Source organism: Perca fluviatilis, chromosome 1 (genome assembly GCF_010015445.1).
Source record: "Perca fluviatilis chromosome 1, GENO_Pfluv_1.0, whole genome shotgun sequence".
Taxonomy (NCBI): domain Eukaryota; kingdom Metazoa; phylum Chordata; class Actinopteri; order Perciformes; family Percidae; genus Perca; species Perca fluviatilis.
In genome coordinates, this window is record NC_053112.1 from 42,911,403 (window position 1) to 42,931,046 (window position 19,644).

A 19,644-nucleotide genomic window follows, 5' to 3' on the forward strand; every position below is an offset into this window, starting at 1 on the left:
CTCAGGCTACCGAAGAATACCATAATTCCTCCGTTCAATGAAGCGACGCACCCCAAGCTTCCATCCTTAACAAACAGCCACGTATACGGGCTCTTCCAGTCTCTCCACTGCTGGCTGTTCCAATTTAACGGGAGAGAGAGGAGCAAGAGGGGTTAGGATGGTGACCGACCTCTGACAAGCTGTTATCACCACCATCTTCAGCCAGAGAGGACATTATTTCTTCAGCTTCTTCTTGCGTTGTCACCCCGGCGATAGGTGTGCCAACAGGGCTTGCAGCAGCTGAATCGGTCGTGCTATTAACGTCATCGCTACACAATTTCTTAGTAAAAAACTAAATGAATTAAACTGCCTTGTTTTCTTTTTGCAATGGCTATATGATGCTAACTGCAGAATGGATTTCAAGGACTTTGCGCGCCGATTAATGGCCTCCAACGTTTAGATTTTTATTACGAATCTTTAAGTTAACATGTACTAAACATGAGTGGAATTTGCACCGCAGTGCTGCCTATCTTTATTGAAGTGAATTAGGTTTAAATCGCAGTCATGCATGAATGAATGAAATTCTTTCAATTTTACACATTATAATCCACGATGATCCCGTTACACAAAACTGAAATTGCACGTCAAAGGGACACATTGTCAATATTTTTAGAGACCCCCCAAAATTTCACAAATCACGTTTTCAGGGGAGCCCATGTCTTATTAAGAGGAGCCAAGCTCCCACTAGCTCCCCCGTAGTTCGCACCCTTCACCCGCCGTCGGAACAACAGGTAGGCCTCAAACCTTTTACCTTTCAGTTAGTTGCAGTTAGATCCTAGTATCAAATGTGCAAGCACAACCAACTACCTGTTGTACCTAGACAAACGAGAGGGGCAGTCCCAGGGTTGCTTATGCTGTGACATGCATGTGATATGTACTGTATGTATGAATGAATATCTATTTGCACGCTAGGATATTAACATCTATGCTGGTAATTACTTTATTGTTGTTATGTATGCACTGTGTTTTCTGTTTGGTAAATGATAACAAAATGTAAAGTGTTTGACACATTAAAGTATAATTAAGAAAAAGCTAAAACTGGACCGGTGTTAGTTGGAATTTCTTTCGAAGTTTACAAAGAATAATAGAGGTTACACTAACAGGACGTGCATGGATAGAGGCGTACCATGTAGGTGTCGTCATGTACTTCCTGGCCAAGAGTTCAAGACAGTATGCAGTGCTCTGATTGGCTGCCTCTCCTAGGACGATACCCACACATGCAGCCAACTCCAGCTCATTACCTCGGATATGACTCGACATTGCTAACTAAAAACAAAACACACACATACACGCACATTTTTAGCCACATTATTTAAATCAGATTTCTGACCATTATTAATGATCAGTAATGATAAAGGAGTCATATGGAACATAATTGAATGTGCAGTTTCATATGCAAATACACTGTATGTAACTAATGGTGATATACACAGATTCTGGTGTGTACCTTGATGTTGTCCACAGATAGGTGGCAGCATGCTGCCAGGACAGAGCATCCATCCTGGAAGTACCACTCAGCTAGTTCCTTACATACCTCATGGAGGAGACTGGTCAGAAAAAGAGAAAATATAACTAGGAATTTTGATCAGAACACCTTATCTCACAAATATTTTGAGATTCATTTCAGAGAGCAATTTGATCAACCCAAATTCTTCTAGCAAAAGGATACCACGGTTATTTTGTATTCTGCAAAACTTTAAGTGAAGAATGAAGAATGTTGCTTCATATGATGCTCTTTTTTTACAATTCACAATTAGTCAGTACATTTGACGAAATCACTTGGTATTCACTCAAATTGCATACAATTAAAAACACTCAATATACACAGAAATATGGGGTTGTAAAAATTAACCATTTACAACACAGTAAGGATTTGGATGGAAACAGTGTATTTAGGCATGTTTCTGCAAGAATATGAGTGTTCAGAGTCTATGGATGGCCAAAGGATAAAAGGATTATGCTGATTACTATGGTCATTTAGATTTTTCCACTGGGAAAGCTGATAAACTGTTGGAATCCATTAAAAAGGTGCTGTAGGTAGGATTGTGAAGATCCAGGACTTAGCCAAAAAATGTGAACATCGACAATAGGGTTGGGCGATGTCCCCTAAATTGGCAGTTGACGATGGTTACAGTAAAACGTCGTGATGGACGATGATATCGTCGTCGGGCCCGGGGGGGTAGCGGTAGCTTTACATAAATATTTTTTCCTACTACTATGGGCCAACAGTTAACATAGAAACGATTAGAGATACATTTAAATGCCTTTCACTTAATACTTTCACTTAACTACGGTGCAGTAACATCAATCAGATGTCCGTGATCTGCGTAACGACAGTACAGTGGGACGTCTGCCTTCAACAGAGCGACAGTAATAACCTAACATACCATCATTACTGAGTTTAAACTACATTCACGGTTATGTTTGCACAGAATAACGCTTTCAATAAACAGAAACATAACTCTTGCAGCGCACATGAACAGATGCGCAATATTAGCTCACACATAAAATAGCACCCTCGTGAATTAGCCTGTTGCTAACGTACATTCATAAATCCTGCATAACATCGTCCCGTACCTACAGGACCTCAGACTTACTTATTGATGCGCGCACAGAGTAGTGTCGACAAACTTAGTCCAATGAGGGGAGAAAGGAAAGTGTGATAGCGCTCCACTTTTAACGCTTTTTTCTCTCTCACTCGAGACCGCTGTGTCCAACTTTAGAAGGTAGAGCGAGCTACAGCTGACAGGGAGAGAGAGAGAATGTATCACTACAGCCAATCTTGTCTTTGTGTCTTTGCTAGTTTAAGACCGACGCACTTGTCAATTTCCCGTCCAGCGCCCGCGACTAGGATTAGTGTGTTTGACCGTGGGGGGGGGGGAGGGAAAGACACATCACGATGGTTGCTCTCCATCGTGATGTCGGGCAGCCATCAAGATGGACGATGATATCGTCCATCGGCACAACCCTAATCGACAACTTCTCAGTCCCTCCGCCCTTTCCGCTAAAGCCCAAACGGTATCCTAAGCCCCTCCCCCCACAAGGGATGTGTGTGTGAAGAGGGGGGAAGGGGAGGAAAAATAGCTTGTGCGCGGGGGAGGGGAGGAGGCTATGAAATGCGTGTGCCTGAGCAGTGTTAGACACCCCCCCTTGCCCTGATTGGAGCATCTGAACAGGGAGTGGTGAATTTTTGCAAATCGCATTACCAGAGGTGCCGGATTTTTTTGTATTACTTGCTTCATGTAGTTCTACTCGAACATAGGGCCAGTTTCAGCAAATATGACAGAAAGTTAGTTTTATAAGGCTTACCTACTGTAGCTTTAAAACTGACATGGATCAAAGCTGACTGCAGCCTCTGGTCTCAGTGATTGAGCAAACTACAAACTTGATTTAGGATTTTGGTTGGATAATATTGTAGTACTGCTTTCAACAGAATTTTTGTTTCTCATGGATGATGCAATTTTTTTCCATGCTGAAAAGAATAACTTGTCAATAATATTGTTTATAGAAAGGGTCATATTTAAAAGGTGCAGTATTTGAGCCTTATACAACCAACAACTTTCTGTTTCCGTTTGCTGAAACTGACCCTATGTTCACGTAGAACTACATGAAGCAGGTAATTTAAAAAACAATCTGGCTCCTCTGGCACCACCTACAGCCTGTAGTGCGATTTGCAAAAATCCACAGCTCCCTGTTCAGATGCACCAATCGGGGCAGAGGGGGTGTCTGACTGCGTGTCAATCACTGCTCATGCACACACATTCATTCTCCCTTGTGGGGGGAGGGGCTTAGGAGACCGTTTTGGGCTTTAGCGGAAAGGGAGGAGGGACTGAGAAGTTGTCGATGTTCACATTTTTTGGCTAAGTCCTGGATCTTCGCAATCCTACTACGGCACCTTTAAAAATGGTCATAGTGACATCTGCATTATCACTATCCCAGTATGTGTTCAGAATTTTTCAAATTCAATTACCTGTTGGCTACTGAACTACTCAGATGCCTTAATATGTCTGTCTTCTGCTGTAAACTGCAGTAAACTGTTTTCCACGTAGCCGTCGTGCCAAGTGACAGAGATACTGAATATTACCTTAGCTTAAGTCAAAATGTATGTGTAACTGCCAGATTTGTGCTGCCCATTTTGGTTAATGTTAGATTCAAATTCAGTTAAAATTACATACCAAAGGTAAACAATAACAGAATGTTATTATTGGTGTGTGTCTACTTTACCTCTGGTATTGTTGTCTGTTATCCACATCATTGGTGGTGTGGTTAACTGGGGAGCTTTGAGGTGCACGAATGTTCCCTTCACACGCTCCCTAAAAATAGAGAACATGTTATCTTTAGAATTTCTTAATATTTTTACAACCATAAATAATACTGTTCAAGTATTTCCTTATCTCTCTGTCTTTGTCTCCCATTACTTATTTATTCATCTCTTTTCTCTCCATGCACCCATCTGTAACCATTGGTTCAAGTTCTACCGTTTAAGAAAAATACTGTTACCTGTCATCTAGTGTGTATCCCCTCCCATCTCTTTACCTGTGCTATTACTAGGGCTTCTTGCAGTTGTCCTCTGCCAGTGAAGAAAGTTACAAGTTTTTTTATGTCTCCTGTGGCGATGCAGAATGGGATAGCATCATCATTATCCTCAGCCATCAGCTGGTCAGCTCTCCTGTGACATGAGCATATTAAAATTATATATTACAAATAACATAAACAACATACATCACACATGGTTTTCATTTGTTTTTGTTTGTATCATATTTATGTTTATTAATGAATAATTTCAGTTAAAATCAAGCTGCAAGATAATAATGTCAACAATGTCAAGTTGACATTGTTTGCCAAACAAACATTTCTGAAACAATGTTCATGTGGACTACATGGGTCTCTGACTCTGCTGTACACACATTGTGTGTTGTCTTTGTTTTTATATTTATTCGTGTATTATTATTTCTTATCTAAAATTATTAAGAGGCCTGTTCAGCTGCAGCTGCTCTTTTTTCTCTCCCTTTTTTTCCCTTGACAATTTGTTACTATTAAAAATGTGAGAAGGGGGGCCTGATATAAGCTGAAGCTTCTGACCCTACCCTTTGGTTACGACCAATAAATTCATTCATTCATTTTTTTTTTCTCTCTTGCTATAAAGCATGTTCTGAGTTGCCCTTGCCACACAAGATCTAGCTTACTGTAAAAGGTCTTTAGAGTACAATACATTTATCCAAAGCAACTTCCAATAAGGTAAACATTCACGCACATTCGCACAACAATGGTGCAGCATCGGGAGCAATCATGAGTTCAATGTCTTGCCTGTGGACACTTCGACATGTAGACTGCAGGGCCAGGGATCAAACCACAACCTTCAGATTGGTAGACGCCCGGTCTACCACCTGAGCCACAGCTTCCTAGAGTAAACAGTGTCCTGGGGAACATGTTTATTCTACACTCTATAGAATAGACGAATTCTATCAGTAAAGTGTTCTGAGTTAAACCATGGTCTGGGTGAATACTCAATTCTGATTGGCTGCAGGGTGTTGTATGGGACATCTACTAATGGAGTTCTGGTGAAACTGACTGTTAACCGTTTTAAATTAATGTGCTACATAAAAGAAAATGTGAATCTGTTATTTCTAACACCGTGTGGCATTAGTGCTTCAGTGCCTATTCAGCTGAACACCACAGGATGGCGCTAAGACATAAGCTGCAAGAAGTAAGTTACAGTGCTGCTCTGAACTTACTTGGTTTCACAGCGAATAACATTATCTCACATCCTGTTCACTGTTAAGGTCGCTACTTCAGACTGACAGGCTGACAGTACACATAGCGGATAATTTGTTGGTGAAAATCTTTATATTGTTTGGGGGACAATGACATGGCAGATAGCTAGCTTTGTCTTGGTGCTAAACATACCATCAAGTTATATTTACTGATTGCCAACACGTTATTGACTTTGAATCTTACTAGCATTGCTACAGAAAGTTGCCAGATTTGTCGCTAGTCGCTTCTGTGAAAAACAGTCGTTAAGGGGATCTGAAAAGTCGCTAAATCTAGCGACAAAGTTGCTAAGTTGGCAACACTGCAAAGGGTTCAATGAGCTGAGTGGACTATAAATATCTCCTGTTGCCAAGCGTGGCAAGTCGTATCTAAGGTCTGTCCTATTTACGCTCCAGTGAACATTGCATAAGAACCTTATGGGATAGCAAGGATTGTTCCAGTTATTAGTCAAACCCTCAGGTGGGAATTGAATATAATGCACAAAAATAACAAATGTAACAAACGGCTCTAACAGAATTATGACTTTTGGAAAATCTGGTAAAAACCCCAAACAACAAGCATTACACAGACTTAACACCCAAATAAAAGCTCTACTAAAGTCTACATGGAGCATGTAGGGGTGGACATAATGGACCTTTATCACAGCAGACATTTTGACATGTCAAAGCAGGCAAAGTAAAGGTGTAAATACAATTATCATAACAATTTTATTTACGTGTGCCAGTTTCAGGGCCCTGGTGTTGTACAAGCTGGCTCAGACTTTCTAGTGAGAATCTGAGGTCTCATTTATAAAACCTGTTACGCAACAAAAAGTTGCGTGAAGCAGGGTGGAATTTGCCGTTGCCACATTCCTCGCAAAAGTCGGGATTTATAAAGAATTTCCATGCGTAAAAATGTGCCCAGTGTTCCGCAACCTTTTGACCATGCGTGTGATCGTGCGTAATGCTCCCAAGGTTTAGTAGACTGCGTTTTAGTGAAGTCCGACGGTAACACGAAATATCACATGGATAAAGTATTCTGGAAACATAGCACACAGCCTGCATGTGAGCACACTCTAAATGTCAATAGTAAAGAAATATTATGCTATTTTATTATTTCTTCTAACTCAAACCCAAAGGCCTTGGCTCATTTTCTGTGAAGAACATAACTTATTTTCAATGACTGCACACGGTACAACCCCCTACACAACTACAACTATTACATATAAGGTGTTCGGGTCTACATGGTCCTCCTAACTGGGCCTGCTCTGTGTGTGTTTCTGTGTGTGTGTGTGTGTGGTGTGTGTGTGTGTGTGTGTGTGTGTGTGTGTGTGTGTGTGTGTGTGTGTGTGTGTGTCTGTCTGTGCGTCTGATTGTAGGTGTCTGTGTGTGGGAATGTCTTTCTGCACCTGCTATTCCCACACAAAGTTACAAAATTGTTACATTTCAAGCACTTTCACATGTTCTGATTAAGTTCTAAGAAATGCACCAATAATGATCAAAAATGTTTCTATTTTTTTACCTTTTTTTAATAATTGAATTTCCTTGTTTTACAATAATAATACATGGCAAATATGAACCATAAATGATGTAAAAACCATTGGTAACTGAGCTAAATCTTGTTGGGGACCAAGAGTCTGATTAAACCTGATTTTAACCAAAAGGCCTCAGATTAAACTGACCTCTGGATACAAGACACACATGTGCTCAGAGACAAGGGGACATGTGGCCAAGACAAAGGAATCTTGGCCTGTATGTAAACCCCAAAGCCTGGTTAATTCACACCTCTATGTGAAAATGCCAGCCAGAAGGGAAACGCCTCACAACTGGCAGGAAGTCAAAGGACTACAAGATTGTAGTTTTCACCCTTTCAAGAGTTTCAAGTCTTCCTATTGGTTCAGCGGGACCATAAACACAGCAGGGGGTCTGAACCTATAAATAACCTGACCCTAGGAAACTCCGTCGTCTTCACTTGCAACTCCGTTGCTGACAGGAGGCGCGCAAGCGCTTGTGCTGAACTTCCATTTTCTGGAGAAAGTGGATTTTATTTCGGTGGATCCTTGGAAACGCACCAGTGTTTTCATATCTGCAGTGAGAAGGAAACAACATTTTTCTTCTCAAAGTCGACCAAACTCTTCCCCTTACTGCCTTTTTGGAGGGGAGTTTCTCCGTGGCCCTGACGAGCGCCCGGGATTCGTTCGTTTCATTTCTGTGGAAATCTATGGACAGAAACAAACGGACTGAACACACCGTAAAAAGGCTGACGTCTGGGCAGAGATAAGTAGTGTGTTTACTAATGACCAAAGGGTTCGCTACCATTGTTGCCATTAATGTGATCTGATTTAATCATGTACTGGTCCATATGTGATTATTAATCTGTTCTGTGAATGTATAATGATCAATTATACCGTTGGTTTATGTTGTGTTAAGTAGCTGGGTATAACTGTAATCGCTACCTGTTAATTCATTCCTTTCATGGAGTTTAGTTACTGTCTGCGATAGAATCGCGAAAATCAGCTGTTAGCTACTGGAGTGGTTATAGTGACGTTTCCCTCAGCAAAACCAAAAGTCTCAGTCTGTAGGACAGAGTGGCTGAGGGGAACTAGGTCATTATCGATAATTAAGATCAAAGTGCCTCTTTTCTTTACTCTTCTTCTCTTTCTCCTCTTACTAACACACACACACACACACACACACACACACACACACACACACACACACACACGACACAGGCTAGCCGCGTATCTCCCGAGCTAACGCTGTAGGCTAGCTTCACACGTGGAGTCGGCATCACCTTGTACAGAGCTAACACATGACCTAGCATACTAGGTTAAGCGTGCGCGTTGCCTAGCAACCCCTCGGCTTCTTCAGCCCCTCCCCGTGCACGCAGCACCACTACCGCCCTCTTGAGGCTAAATAGTTTTGTGCAGCTCACAGGAGTAGCCAGTTTGGTTTTGTGTGTGGCCTACATTTTGACACCGCCCCTCCTCCTTCGCTCACTCACACACACACACACACACACACACACACACACACACACACACACACACACACACACACACACACACACACACACACACACACACACACACACACACACACACACACACACACACAGCTTTGTTTTGGCTTTGTTTTGGTAAAAGATATATAAGTTTAATATTGAAGGATTATTGATTAGCTACTGATAATTGTGACGTTAATAAATCTTATTATACTTAATTAGCAGTTGCTTGTGATTATTTGTGTACTTGTTGTAATAATCGCTGGTCGATCAGGTCCGTGCTTGGATTCACCCCTTCCTTTATTTCCTTTTTAAAGGATTACCACAGAAATGAGACTGTTCCACAGTTTGATTATTGGTCCCTGACTAGCAGGGTGGTGCCCCGTTTTGATTGTTTGTCGATTTGATAAAATTATTAATAACCATATTCATAACTTTATTAATATTGATAAAACATCTTTGATAATTTGCCAATGATCAAATCTGTACCCTACGAGAATCCTACAATCTGTTAAGTATTAAGGCTGTGCAACAAAAATATGAACATCACAAGGGTTAAGGCTTCCAAACAGGATTTTGTTAGGAGCACATCAATTTCACAATCACTGAATCGTGTTTTGTTCCCCATTTTTCCATTTCATGATTGGTCACGAAGGGCTTCTTTAAAAACCTATAATGTTAGAGGAACTTAAATCAGCATTTAAAACAGTTAAAAAAGGGAAACACCAGGGTTGGATGGAATTCCATCAGAACTTCTTCTACAGTACAGTGACATATTAGGACCTATCATTTTACATGCTTTAACCTCGGCCATAGAGATGGGTACTTTTCACCAACAAACCAACACTGCACTAATTTCTGTTATAACCAAAAAGGGCAAAGATCTTACGGAGTGCTCAACTTACCCATTTATTACCCATTGACCATCAGCCTCATTAGGACCGACATTAAGCTCTATTCCAAAGTCTTGGCACTCCGTTGACAACACCTTATTGAGAAGCTAGTCCACCCCGACCAATCAGGCTTTATACCAAAGCGTCACGCTGCAGACAATATACGCAGATTATTTCATGTAATAAGAAGTCAGAAACCTTCCAACAACGGCAGCAGTTTTTAAAGCCGCTGTCAATGCTCGGGGCCCTAATAAAATAACTCCCCTAACCCTCTGAGACCGCAGACCCCCTCCCCTATCTGTAAGATATGTGGCCACATCAAAAGCAGCACGCGTAAACTCCAGCCCACAATAACCCCTCCTGTTCCAAGTCACAGGTACGTTGAAACAGGTCTGCTAAATATGAACAGTGTTACAAAAACCCTAGAAGTAGGTCTCAACCAGCTATCAAATTAACCCCTCGTGCGAGTGGTTAATGGTGGAAGCCACTCCTTGCGACCATGCATTTGCATGTCAGTGTCACTCAGACACTGCAAATCTTCACCAATGAAAAGGGAACTCCCTGCTGATTTCAATATCCTTAATTTCCTAACATTATGTTAACCACAATATCAATGTAGCCATAGACCTAGTGCATTACAATATTTGACAGAAACAATTCACACTGTGAAATGGTCTCAATCTAAAACTTATCTTTCAGGTCATCACCCACCACCCATCACAGAAAAAGTTCATCAAAGTCTGTGATCCAGAAGATGCTCTGATAGTTAACAATATCAACCAGAGCAAATGGAAAACAGCTGCCAAGTTGAAGATCAAGCACAAGGAGCTTGTCGAAGAAATAAAGCTTATATAAATATAAATATATAAATATCCTTGAGCTAATAGGGGATGAGTGTAAAACACTATGCAACCCCAAGGAAGGCTTCATGCTGTAGAGGTCATCAGATAAAGACCTAAAGTCAATTTCATTTTCCAGTCTACAGTCTGATCTTGACCGTATTTAACAGTTCCTTTCATCTGTCTTTTTAACCATCACCAACAACTCCCTTCATGCCACCTTTGCTGCAGCCGTCATTGCTTAAAGGAACACGCCGACTTATTGGGAATTTAGCTTATTCACCGTAACCCCCAGAGTAAGACAAGTCGATACATAGCCTTCTCATCTCCATGCGTGCTGTAACGCTGTCTGATGGCTCCAGCATTAGCTTAGTCCAGCACAGATCCTGCAGGTAACTGGTTCCAACTAAGCCTACTGCTCCGAATTGTGACAAAAGTGACAAAATAACGCCAACATGTTCCTGTTTACATGTTGTGATTGGTAGAGATCACAGCGTGTACAAAAAACAACGTAACATGAGAAACAGCCATCTTCTATCCGTAAACAAACCGGGAACTATATTCTCAGACAGGCTTGCTGCGAGCATATCACTCTGCCCAAGTACTATATTCTTAGTTCCCGGTTTGTTTACGGTTAGAAGATGGCTGTGTCTCATGTTACGTTGTTGTTTGTACATGCTGTGACTCTACAAATCAGACAATAGTAAATGTTAACGTTCAATTTCAATCGCAATGAACACTAGGAATAACCATTCACCTGCCTGTTCTGTTATGGGCTGATGCCGCTGGAGCCGTCCGACAGCTTTACAGCACACACAGAGATGAGAAGGGTATGTATCGACTTGTCTTACTCTGGGGGTTACGGTGAATAAGCTAAATTCCCAATAAGTCGGCGTGTTCCTTTAAAGAGGAAGACAACCACGGCTGTCAGCATTTGCGTACTATTTGAATAGTATCCTTCAATATGGTGGGGCAAAGAAGGCCGTCTCTGATAGGCTCAGCAAAATGTCAACGAGTCACACGGCTGCAGTCGGAAAGCAGAAGGAGATGGCTAATAAATATTGGGCTGGGCTTTGTCAGTTGAAGCATCAGAATGAAATCTTTCTGAATATGGGAGCAGAAACGCACACAGTCAATCAAGGAGAGGAAGTCATCAGCGATCATTCTGAGATGGCACTCAAAGAGATCTTTCGTAGGATGGAAGACCTTCAGTTATCAGGTGAGCAAACAAACACACACACAATCTCATACACTTAGGTTATGTCATCAATACATAAAGGGTGATTATTTTGTTGTGTTTATTGCATTTATCAAAACAGAGAAGATGACTGAAAGCAGCAATGAGGTCCACGCTGCTGGAGAAGCATCTTTTATACCAATGACTCTGCCAGACACAGTCAACTCCACCACCTACATATGCAATCATATTTGATAATCTGGACTTCTTCATCCGCACTCATCACCAGTCCACCATCCACAATAATCAACGCATACATTGGGTACATCACATTGCCGTACAAGACAGGATCCCCACATACCACCTCAATAACAACAAACCAATTCAAGACCTCCTGGAGTATGACCTTGGGAAATCTCTTCCTGGACTTGTAACTCAGACATACATGCGAAGAGAGTTCATTGTTATTGGGAGCAGAATGTTAACAAAGTACTTCTCAGTTTTGAAACCATTCTCGGACGTTGTGGTGCATCACATGCCCCATGACTACACTGGTGAAATGGCACAACGCTCCATAGATGCAAGTACTGATAATAATAATCCACTAATGTCTGTTTTTTCCACTAGCATTGTGTACACAGATACTATTTAAGTAATAATGATATACCTTTATGTCTATTACAGTACCCCTTGGGACTTCTCTTCAAGGATGAAAACAAAACTGCGGACCTCGTGGATGTACTTCGCCACCTTCAGAATGAGTAAGCATTGAACAAGGCAACACTGTGTCTTCCTGGTTGGAGAAGACCTTTTTATGACGGTAGTAGACCTATTATTTGTCTATGTAGGTATGTGCAGAATGGCCCAGCTGGCATCTCCAATCTGTTAGTCGGCGGTGACCGGCTGACAGAGGGGAACTGCTGAAATATTCAGTGGGCCTTTGCTGATGGTGAAACAAAGCAAGACCGACTGGAAGGCATGGTCTTCAAATTCTAGGACTGGCATGCAATCCAAGTATTGTTGAAGTGAGTAACCCAACACAGAAGAATATAATTCTTGTTTTACCTGTTTGGAATGGGTTTGTGCAAGCAAAACACTGCTCCGATGTTTTTTTTGGTAAGAAATCTTTTCTTCTTATAATATGTTTCTATTTATATTCATTTAGATACACTACCTGATATTCTGCAATGCTGAGTCTGAAAAAGACCATGGAACACTCTATGCAAATATGACCAAGTTGAGGTACAGCTCTTAAAAAAAATAACATATCAAAATGTGAAAATAGTTTTTGATTAAGTAGATCAAAACTTCTGTTCTGTATTTTGAAAGTATTGGCTGCACTGCCATTACTGTATTGTGCATGTGATGACCACCATTATTTAAATTGTTAACCAATGTTTTTCAAAGTGTTTGATGACTTTACAAATCCAGTCAACATGGACATGTCTGAATACTTCATGAATTATTGTTCTTTGTTTGGGGATGGGGAAACACACTGCAATCATGAATTCAGCAGGGCTTTTCCTGGAGAGGTGTTTCAGTATATGCCAGCTTGGCATGCTTTGGGGAATTTGGTATGGTATGTTCAGTAAATTTTCCATCACGTTATTTTATTCTTTCCAAAAACTCAGTTGTGACTTGGTGAGGCGTTTTACTAACATCCTAACGTGAGTGTGTGTGTGCGATGTGAGTTTGCATGAGAATGTTTAACAGTGAGTCTAGGGCTGCACGATATGAGGAAAATATCTAATTGCGATTATTTTGACTGATGTTGCGATTGCGATATGATTCACGATATTGGATCATTTTTGTATCATTCTAATTTTCATTGAAAATTAACATTGAAAGAAATTGTTTTTTTCGTGAGGATCTGTACCATGTAGGATACGATTTGTAGGCATCTCTGCAGCACCATAATACTTAATTCAGAATGGTTTGACACATATTTTGCCTTTAAGAAATATTGCACCCCCCTGCGATTTGGATATTGCACTAGTCCATATTGCGATTTCAATACAATTGCGATTAATTGTGCAGCCCTAAGTGAGTCACAGCAAAGACATGTCAGGCGGACATAAACTTATATACAGTATGTATGTTTCACAAGTGCAGCAATGGTAAGCAAGGTGCCCATACTGCATATAACGCATACAAAGAATTTGTCATTAAAGACACAACTGCACTGTTCCTGGCAGCAGCGATGGAACACTTTGGGTTGCAGGATCTTACAGGTAAATGGTGACTTAGTTTCACATGAAAAAAATGGATGAGATTCTGTACAATTGCATTAAGGTGTGTCAATACACTGCTCATCCTTTAACATGGAAAGTAGTAATATGGAACATGACTGCAGCTGTAACATGTATTCAGAAACTTAGTTATTGTATGTGAGGAAAGTTGCTGATCATTTCCTCTAAAAACATTGTGTTTCATGTTTCAACAGAACACCCAGAGTCTTTTATTCCGGAGAATATCGTGGCTGCATGAAGCAACAGCAAAGGTTTTTGACCAATTTGTGATGCTCCTCGACATTCCGGAAGCTGCTAGAGGTGTCAGCAAAGCATCTGCTACACCTATTCCCAAAAAACAGTTTCCTTGCCGCATGGAGTGATGCAGGCAGGTTTACACATACTTTAAGGCAAGGGAATGAGAAGAAGAAACATAACCTTGTGTTGCCTTCAGAGTCGATGCCCAAGACCAGCACTCCCACCCATCGTGACCACATAAAAGAGCATGGCAAGACTAGGTTTTGGCTTCCTCCTACTTAACATACTGGATGCCATTAAAGAAGGTGATGGTGGTAGATTGAGGCTGTACAAAGTTGCCTTGCTTTTTTTTACAAAGCTTATGGACACACACACTATGCATAAAGCACATTCCTCCTCACCTTGAAGGTCAACACTACACTATCCCCCCGCATGGCTCACAGTGTCACATGGAACCGTTTTTGGAATGGTCGAGGCGGGAAGGGAAGAAACATCCCCCTCGATCTACACCTGGAACATCTCAACAACTTTCTAAAATCATTAAGGTCTTGGAGCAAACCTGAATGAGCAGTCGGCAGCCAGAATAAGTCAATCTATTGGAGTGCTGAGGCGGATTGGCACCCATCGAGCGCACAAACAGAGTGGGGATGTTGTAGCGCTAGTTGTGATTTTTAGGGAGGCCGAACTGTTTAAGGAACAAACAGGGAGGGAATTCAGTGCGTTCCCAGACTTCACAAAAAACTATTGGAGAAGCTGGACTACAGTGAATTGTGGCGTTGGATGAGGGAAAAAAAATCAAAGACTGGAGAAGTGTGCCAATCTGGGAACTAAGGGTAACACCCCAACCCCCATATAATGCCTAAACTGCAATAATTGACTTTAGACTGGAATGATGAGATGTTTGGGTTTGTTTCCTTAAGGTAGCTACCACGAAGGTTTACCTATTTTGGGTTAGTATATACCACACTACTGTTACCCATGCAGTATATTGTACTGTATTAAAATAACTGACTCCAGACAACTCTTTAAAAAAAAAAATAAAAAAATAAAACATTATATATTACTGGACGACAACTTAAAGATGCAGTAGGTAAGTCTTATAAAACTAACTTTCTTTCATATTTGCTGAAACTGAACCTATGTTCCAGTAGAACTACATGAATTATGCAATATAAAAAAAAATCCAGCTCCTCTGGCACCATCTACAGCCTGTAGTGTGTTGTCCGCGAGGCCAGATGAAAACCCCAAAACAAAGAAATGGCAGAATCTGTCATTCCTTGCTTTACAACATATATAATGTTGTCTGTATACCAGGATAACTATATAATCACTTAGATGTGTTTTGAAAAGCAAACTATATCATTGCTTAGAGTGTGTGTGTTGAAACCCCCCCAAAAAATAACATCTTGCTTATATATTAATCTGTTTTTTGCTTATACTGATCTGTTTTTGCATTTTATGACAGAAAGAGCTCTCATTGAGAAACCCTGAAGAGTGTAGGAAAGCACCTAGACAGATAAGAAGAGCACAGGCAGAGGCTGCGGCCTTGATGGGTGCATGCAGCTGTGTGTGTGTGCGCGTCTTGAAGGCACGTGTGGCCATACACAGCACACGAGCTGTAGAGTTCATGAGGTTCATTACTGTAACGTTATTTGTGAAGTGTTTCCTACATTACCTTACAAGGATAGGGAAGTACATATAGTACGTCCCTTTTGATAACTTTGGGAGGAATAAAATGTTTTTTGTGTATAAATATGAGTGTTTTTGCCGAGTAGCAGCCCTTTTCGGGTGCCCCTTTTGAGCCCTTTCGGTGTTCCCTTTTGGGTCCCTTTTGGGCTCCCTTCGGGCTCTTTTACCCGAACGCTTTACGTGGCATCGGGATGCCATGAAGCCTTCTCCATCTACCCTTGCACTTTCTGTTGCATTGGGGAAGATTCATTATGCCTCTCAGCTGTAGAGGGGTTTCCTTGCGCTCGCTGAGTGTAAGGGAGGAAAAAAGACAATTCTATCTGTGAGAGCGTCACCTCTGTTAAACAGAGGCCAAAAAGTGCTCTTCTCTCTTAGTTTGCGCGCAGAGCGCTTTTTCGCGCCGTATTGCGATTTGCCCTCTTTGACACCGAAGAGGAGATTACCTGCACTCATATGAGTGTGGGAGACACAGAGCCAGGAGGAAAAGAGAAGCAGCTTTAAATACCGCTGTTAGAGCGGAGGCTTTATCTTTATTTTTAGTTTTATTTTGTAGGGAGGACCACTTGCTTTTAATTTCTGCTTTTGTCACAAAATAATAAAAATCACCTGAGTCCGACTTTGGACTAGGAGAGACAACTTTTGCCAGTTCCTTATTTTTCTCTGGGATCGTCTTGCCCGCTGTCAAACGGGGAGGGTTTCCCCCCCTTACGGGGGTTAGTGACTCCTCTTTAACCGCCTGTGGAGAGTTGCCTCCCGGCGGGGATCAACTTGGACACGCAGACCTCCTGTTATCTCCTAGTGGGAGTGCATTTCCCTATCCGCGCGGCCTGGTCAGAGCCTCTGAGCATCCCCCTCTCTCAGTCAGGCGACCAAGAGGGGCAAGGCAGGCGTCCTTGAGAAGGACGGGGCCTCCGGTGACCCTGGGAGGACGGCTGAGACCGTGAGTACTAAAGAAAAATCATTGGTTTTAAAGATCCCCTCGCTTGTCATATACAGGGGGATAAGAGGCCGTGTTTTTGGGGACGTCTGGTGTAGTGTGTATCTAACCTCTTGTCTCGCCTTTAGGGTTGGGCATCGAGAACAGATTTCTAATCGGAATCATTTCAAAAATTACAATTCCATCGGAATCGTTTCTTTATTGGAATCGTTTTGGAATCGTTTGGAGGATTTGGTTTCAAATCCAATCATCCCTTCCCAATTTAACATGCCCAAGTTTTGGTTTCCGTAGCGACCAGGCGCTTGTTGTGTTGCAGCCTTGGAGCACAGTAAGCGGCGCTCTAGTGTGGCTTTATTTTACGTTGAAAAAGCTGTAAAACTGCAAACCACCACTGAATCAAAATAAAACTTTCCTCTTATTTGTAAAATAAGCATGTGACCCGTTTCAACTCCACCCCTCAAAGAATCGGAATCGAGAATCAATAACAACCGGAATCGAAAGGAAGAATCGGAATTGGAATCAGAATTGTTAAAATCCAAACGATGCCCAACCCTACTCGCCTTCGGGTTCCCTGATCCGGTCGAGGGCTTCTCCTTAGACGGAGAGCGTGTGTGTCTCTATAAATGAAATTAAATCAGGGAAGCATCAAAAGCAACTCCTTTTTAGTATAGGTCAAAACATCCGCCCCGCCGACGGGCAACTGGCGTTCGTCCGTACAGCTGAAGAGGGCACTAGAAGGGCCGGGGGTTTGCTGAGGGGAAGGCAATAAAAAAGGGGTTGGCTCGGCCACAGCGAGCGACGCCTCAGCGAACTGCCACACCAGTCGACAAGTGCGATTGGCAAAATTCCACCGCTCCTGGTTGATTTTCTCCAATCAGGGCCACAGGCAGATGCACAGACAGATAGACAGACTGCTCATGCACGCACACGCATATAAGAGCGTTCTCCCCTCCCCCCTCCCTGCAGAAAGGTTTCCCTAAACTCAGGTGAATATTGGAGTGGCTTTTCAGAGGTGGCGTGAGCTCCGGGATTTTAAAGGGGTGATAGAATGCAAAACTGATTTTACTCTGTCATAGTTGAATAACGACAGTTCGGTGGGTAAATAGGACATACATAGAAGCTCAAAATCCCATTGACACCCCTTTATTATGAAAATCTCATTTTGAAACGGCCGCTGAAAACGGGCGAATCTCAACAAAGCTGGAAGTTGACGTCAACCTCCCAAAAACCGGAAACTTTGTCAGCCCATGGGTGTATTAAGAGAACGGTCACGCAACATTTACATAGGCTAGCTACACAACTGACCTGAGATCAGGTAGTCTTCTGAATCTAGCTAGGTCACGCAGATCTCTGCTATTCCATTACAAAATTCACTTCTGAAACTTTTTCATGCGAGAAATCAACTATATAAAGCTCAAATATGGGCCGCTTTACGAAAATGGATGGCTAATTGCAAATTTTGTCCGACTGTGTGTCGGAGTTCAGCGCCGGTGCTGCCTGTGTTGCTGCCTCGTCGCCCGGCCTGCCTTCCTTCACAGACCCCGGCCTGCTATGAGGTACTTGGGGGTCCGTCACGACTGGCAGCCCACAGCAGTCCATACCCGCGCAAAGTAACCGTCTCTTGGGCTAATGACAACCAAATGCCCCTGCCCTGACAGAGCTCCAGGACCTGCAACTCCCCTCTTCCTGCTAGCTAAATGCCCGGTGTATGTGAGGGAGAGCGCGGTCAGCGAGCTTGTTACGCCAGCAATCTCTTACCACAGTTCCAGTTAATCTTTTAATGTGTGTAATTATAATGTGTTGAGTTATTTAAACAAACAATTGGGGAAATAAACGCCGAATCTCATTGATAGAGCCTGCTGCTGGATGTAGCTCTATCAATGAGAGCTAGCTAGCCTCCTCTTAGAATTCCTCTGGAATTCACAAATATTCATTAACTTGAAATCGGACACCGTTGTTAGCTTTATAAGATATTTAGCTAGATGTTGTGTACGTGGCGTGACGAAATTCAATCTGTAAATATACTCGAATTACGACCAAAAATGAAGCTAACTATCCGTGATTTGTAGCTACACAGGTAGCTAGGATTGAAGGGACAGTTGCAGCTAACGAAAGCCCTACTCTTCACAAATATTCATTAATTTGAAATCGGACACCGTTGTTAGCTTAATAAAACATTTAGTTAGATGTTGTATAAGTGGCGTGACGAAATTCAAACTGTAAATATACTCGAATTACCACCAAAAATGAAGCTAACTAGCCGCAATCTGTACACATAGGATTGATGGGACAGTCACAGCTAACGAAACCCTTACAGCTCACAAATATTCATTAACTTGAAATCGGACACCGTTGTTCACTTTATAAGACCTTTAGGTATGTTGTATAGCTAAGTGGCGTGACATGTGTGTAACATGCGGTAAGAGATTGCTGGTGTAACAAGCTCGCTGACCGCGCTCTCACTCTCACACAAGGGCCATTTAGCTAGCAGGAAGAGAGGAGATGCAGGCCCTGGAGCTCTGTCAGGGCAGCGGTGCTGTGGGCTGCAGCAGCCGTGCCGGAGCTCAATCAAGCTCACAGCAGGCCGGGATCTGTGGAGGAAGGCAGGCCGGGCGGCGAAGCAGCAACACAGGCAGCTGAACTCCGACACACAGTTTTACCAAATTTGCAATTAGCCATCCATTTTCGTAAAACGGCCCATATTTGAGCTTTATATAGTTGATTTCTCGCATAAAAAAGTCTCAGAAGTGAATTTGGCATTGGAATTTGGTAAGGAAACATTAATATGAGATTCTGTCGCATTTCTAATGCGTTTGTATTGGCGATTCGC

The 19,644-nt window shown here is 42.2% G+C and overlaps 1 protein-coding gene across 1 annotated transcript in view; it reads right to left on the reverse strand.

Annotated features, from left to right (window-relative positions):
* Positions 1–19,644, reverse strand: part of wdr17 (WD repeat domain 17) — a 248,789-nt gene that overhangs the window by 25,134 nt on the left and 204,011 nt on the right. Inside the window, exons 22-25 of the mRNA XM_039802786.1 lie at positions 4,576–4,708; positions 4,264–4,352; positions 1,487–1,586; positions 1,166–1,305 (exon numbers count right to left, since the gene is read on the reverse strand). Of these exons, the coding sequence (XP_039658720.1) occupies positions 1,166–1,305; positions 1,487–1,586; positions 4,264–4,352; positions 4,576–4,708 (462 nt within the window). The remainder of the gene's footprint in view (positions 1–1,165; positions 1,306–1,486; positions 1,587–4,263; positions 4,353–4,575; positions 4,709–19,644) is intronic.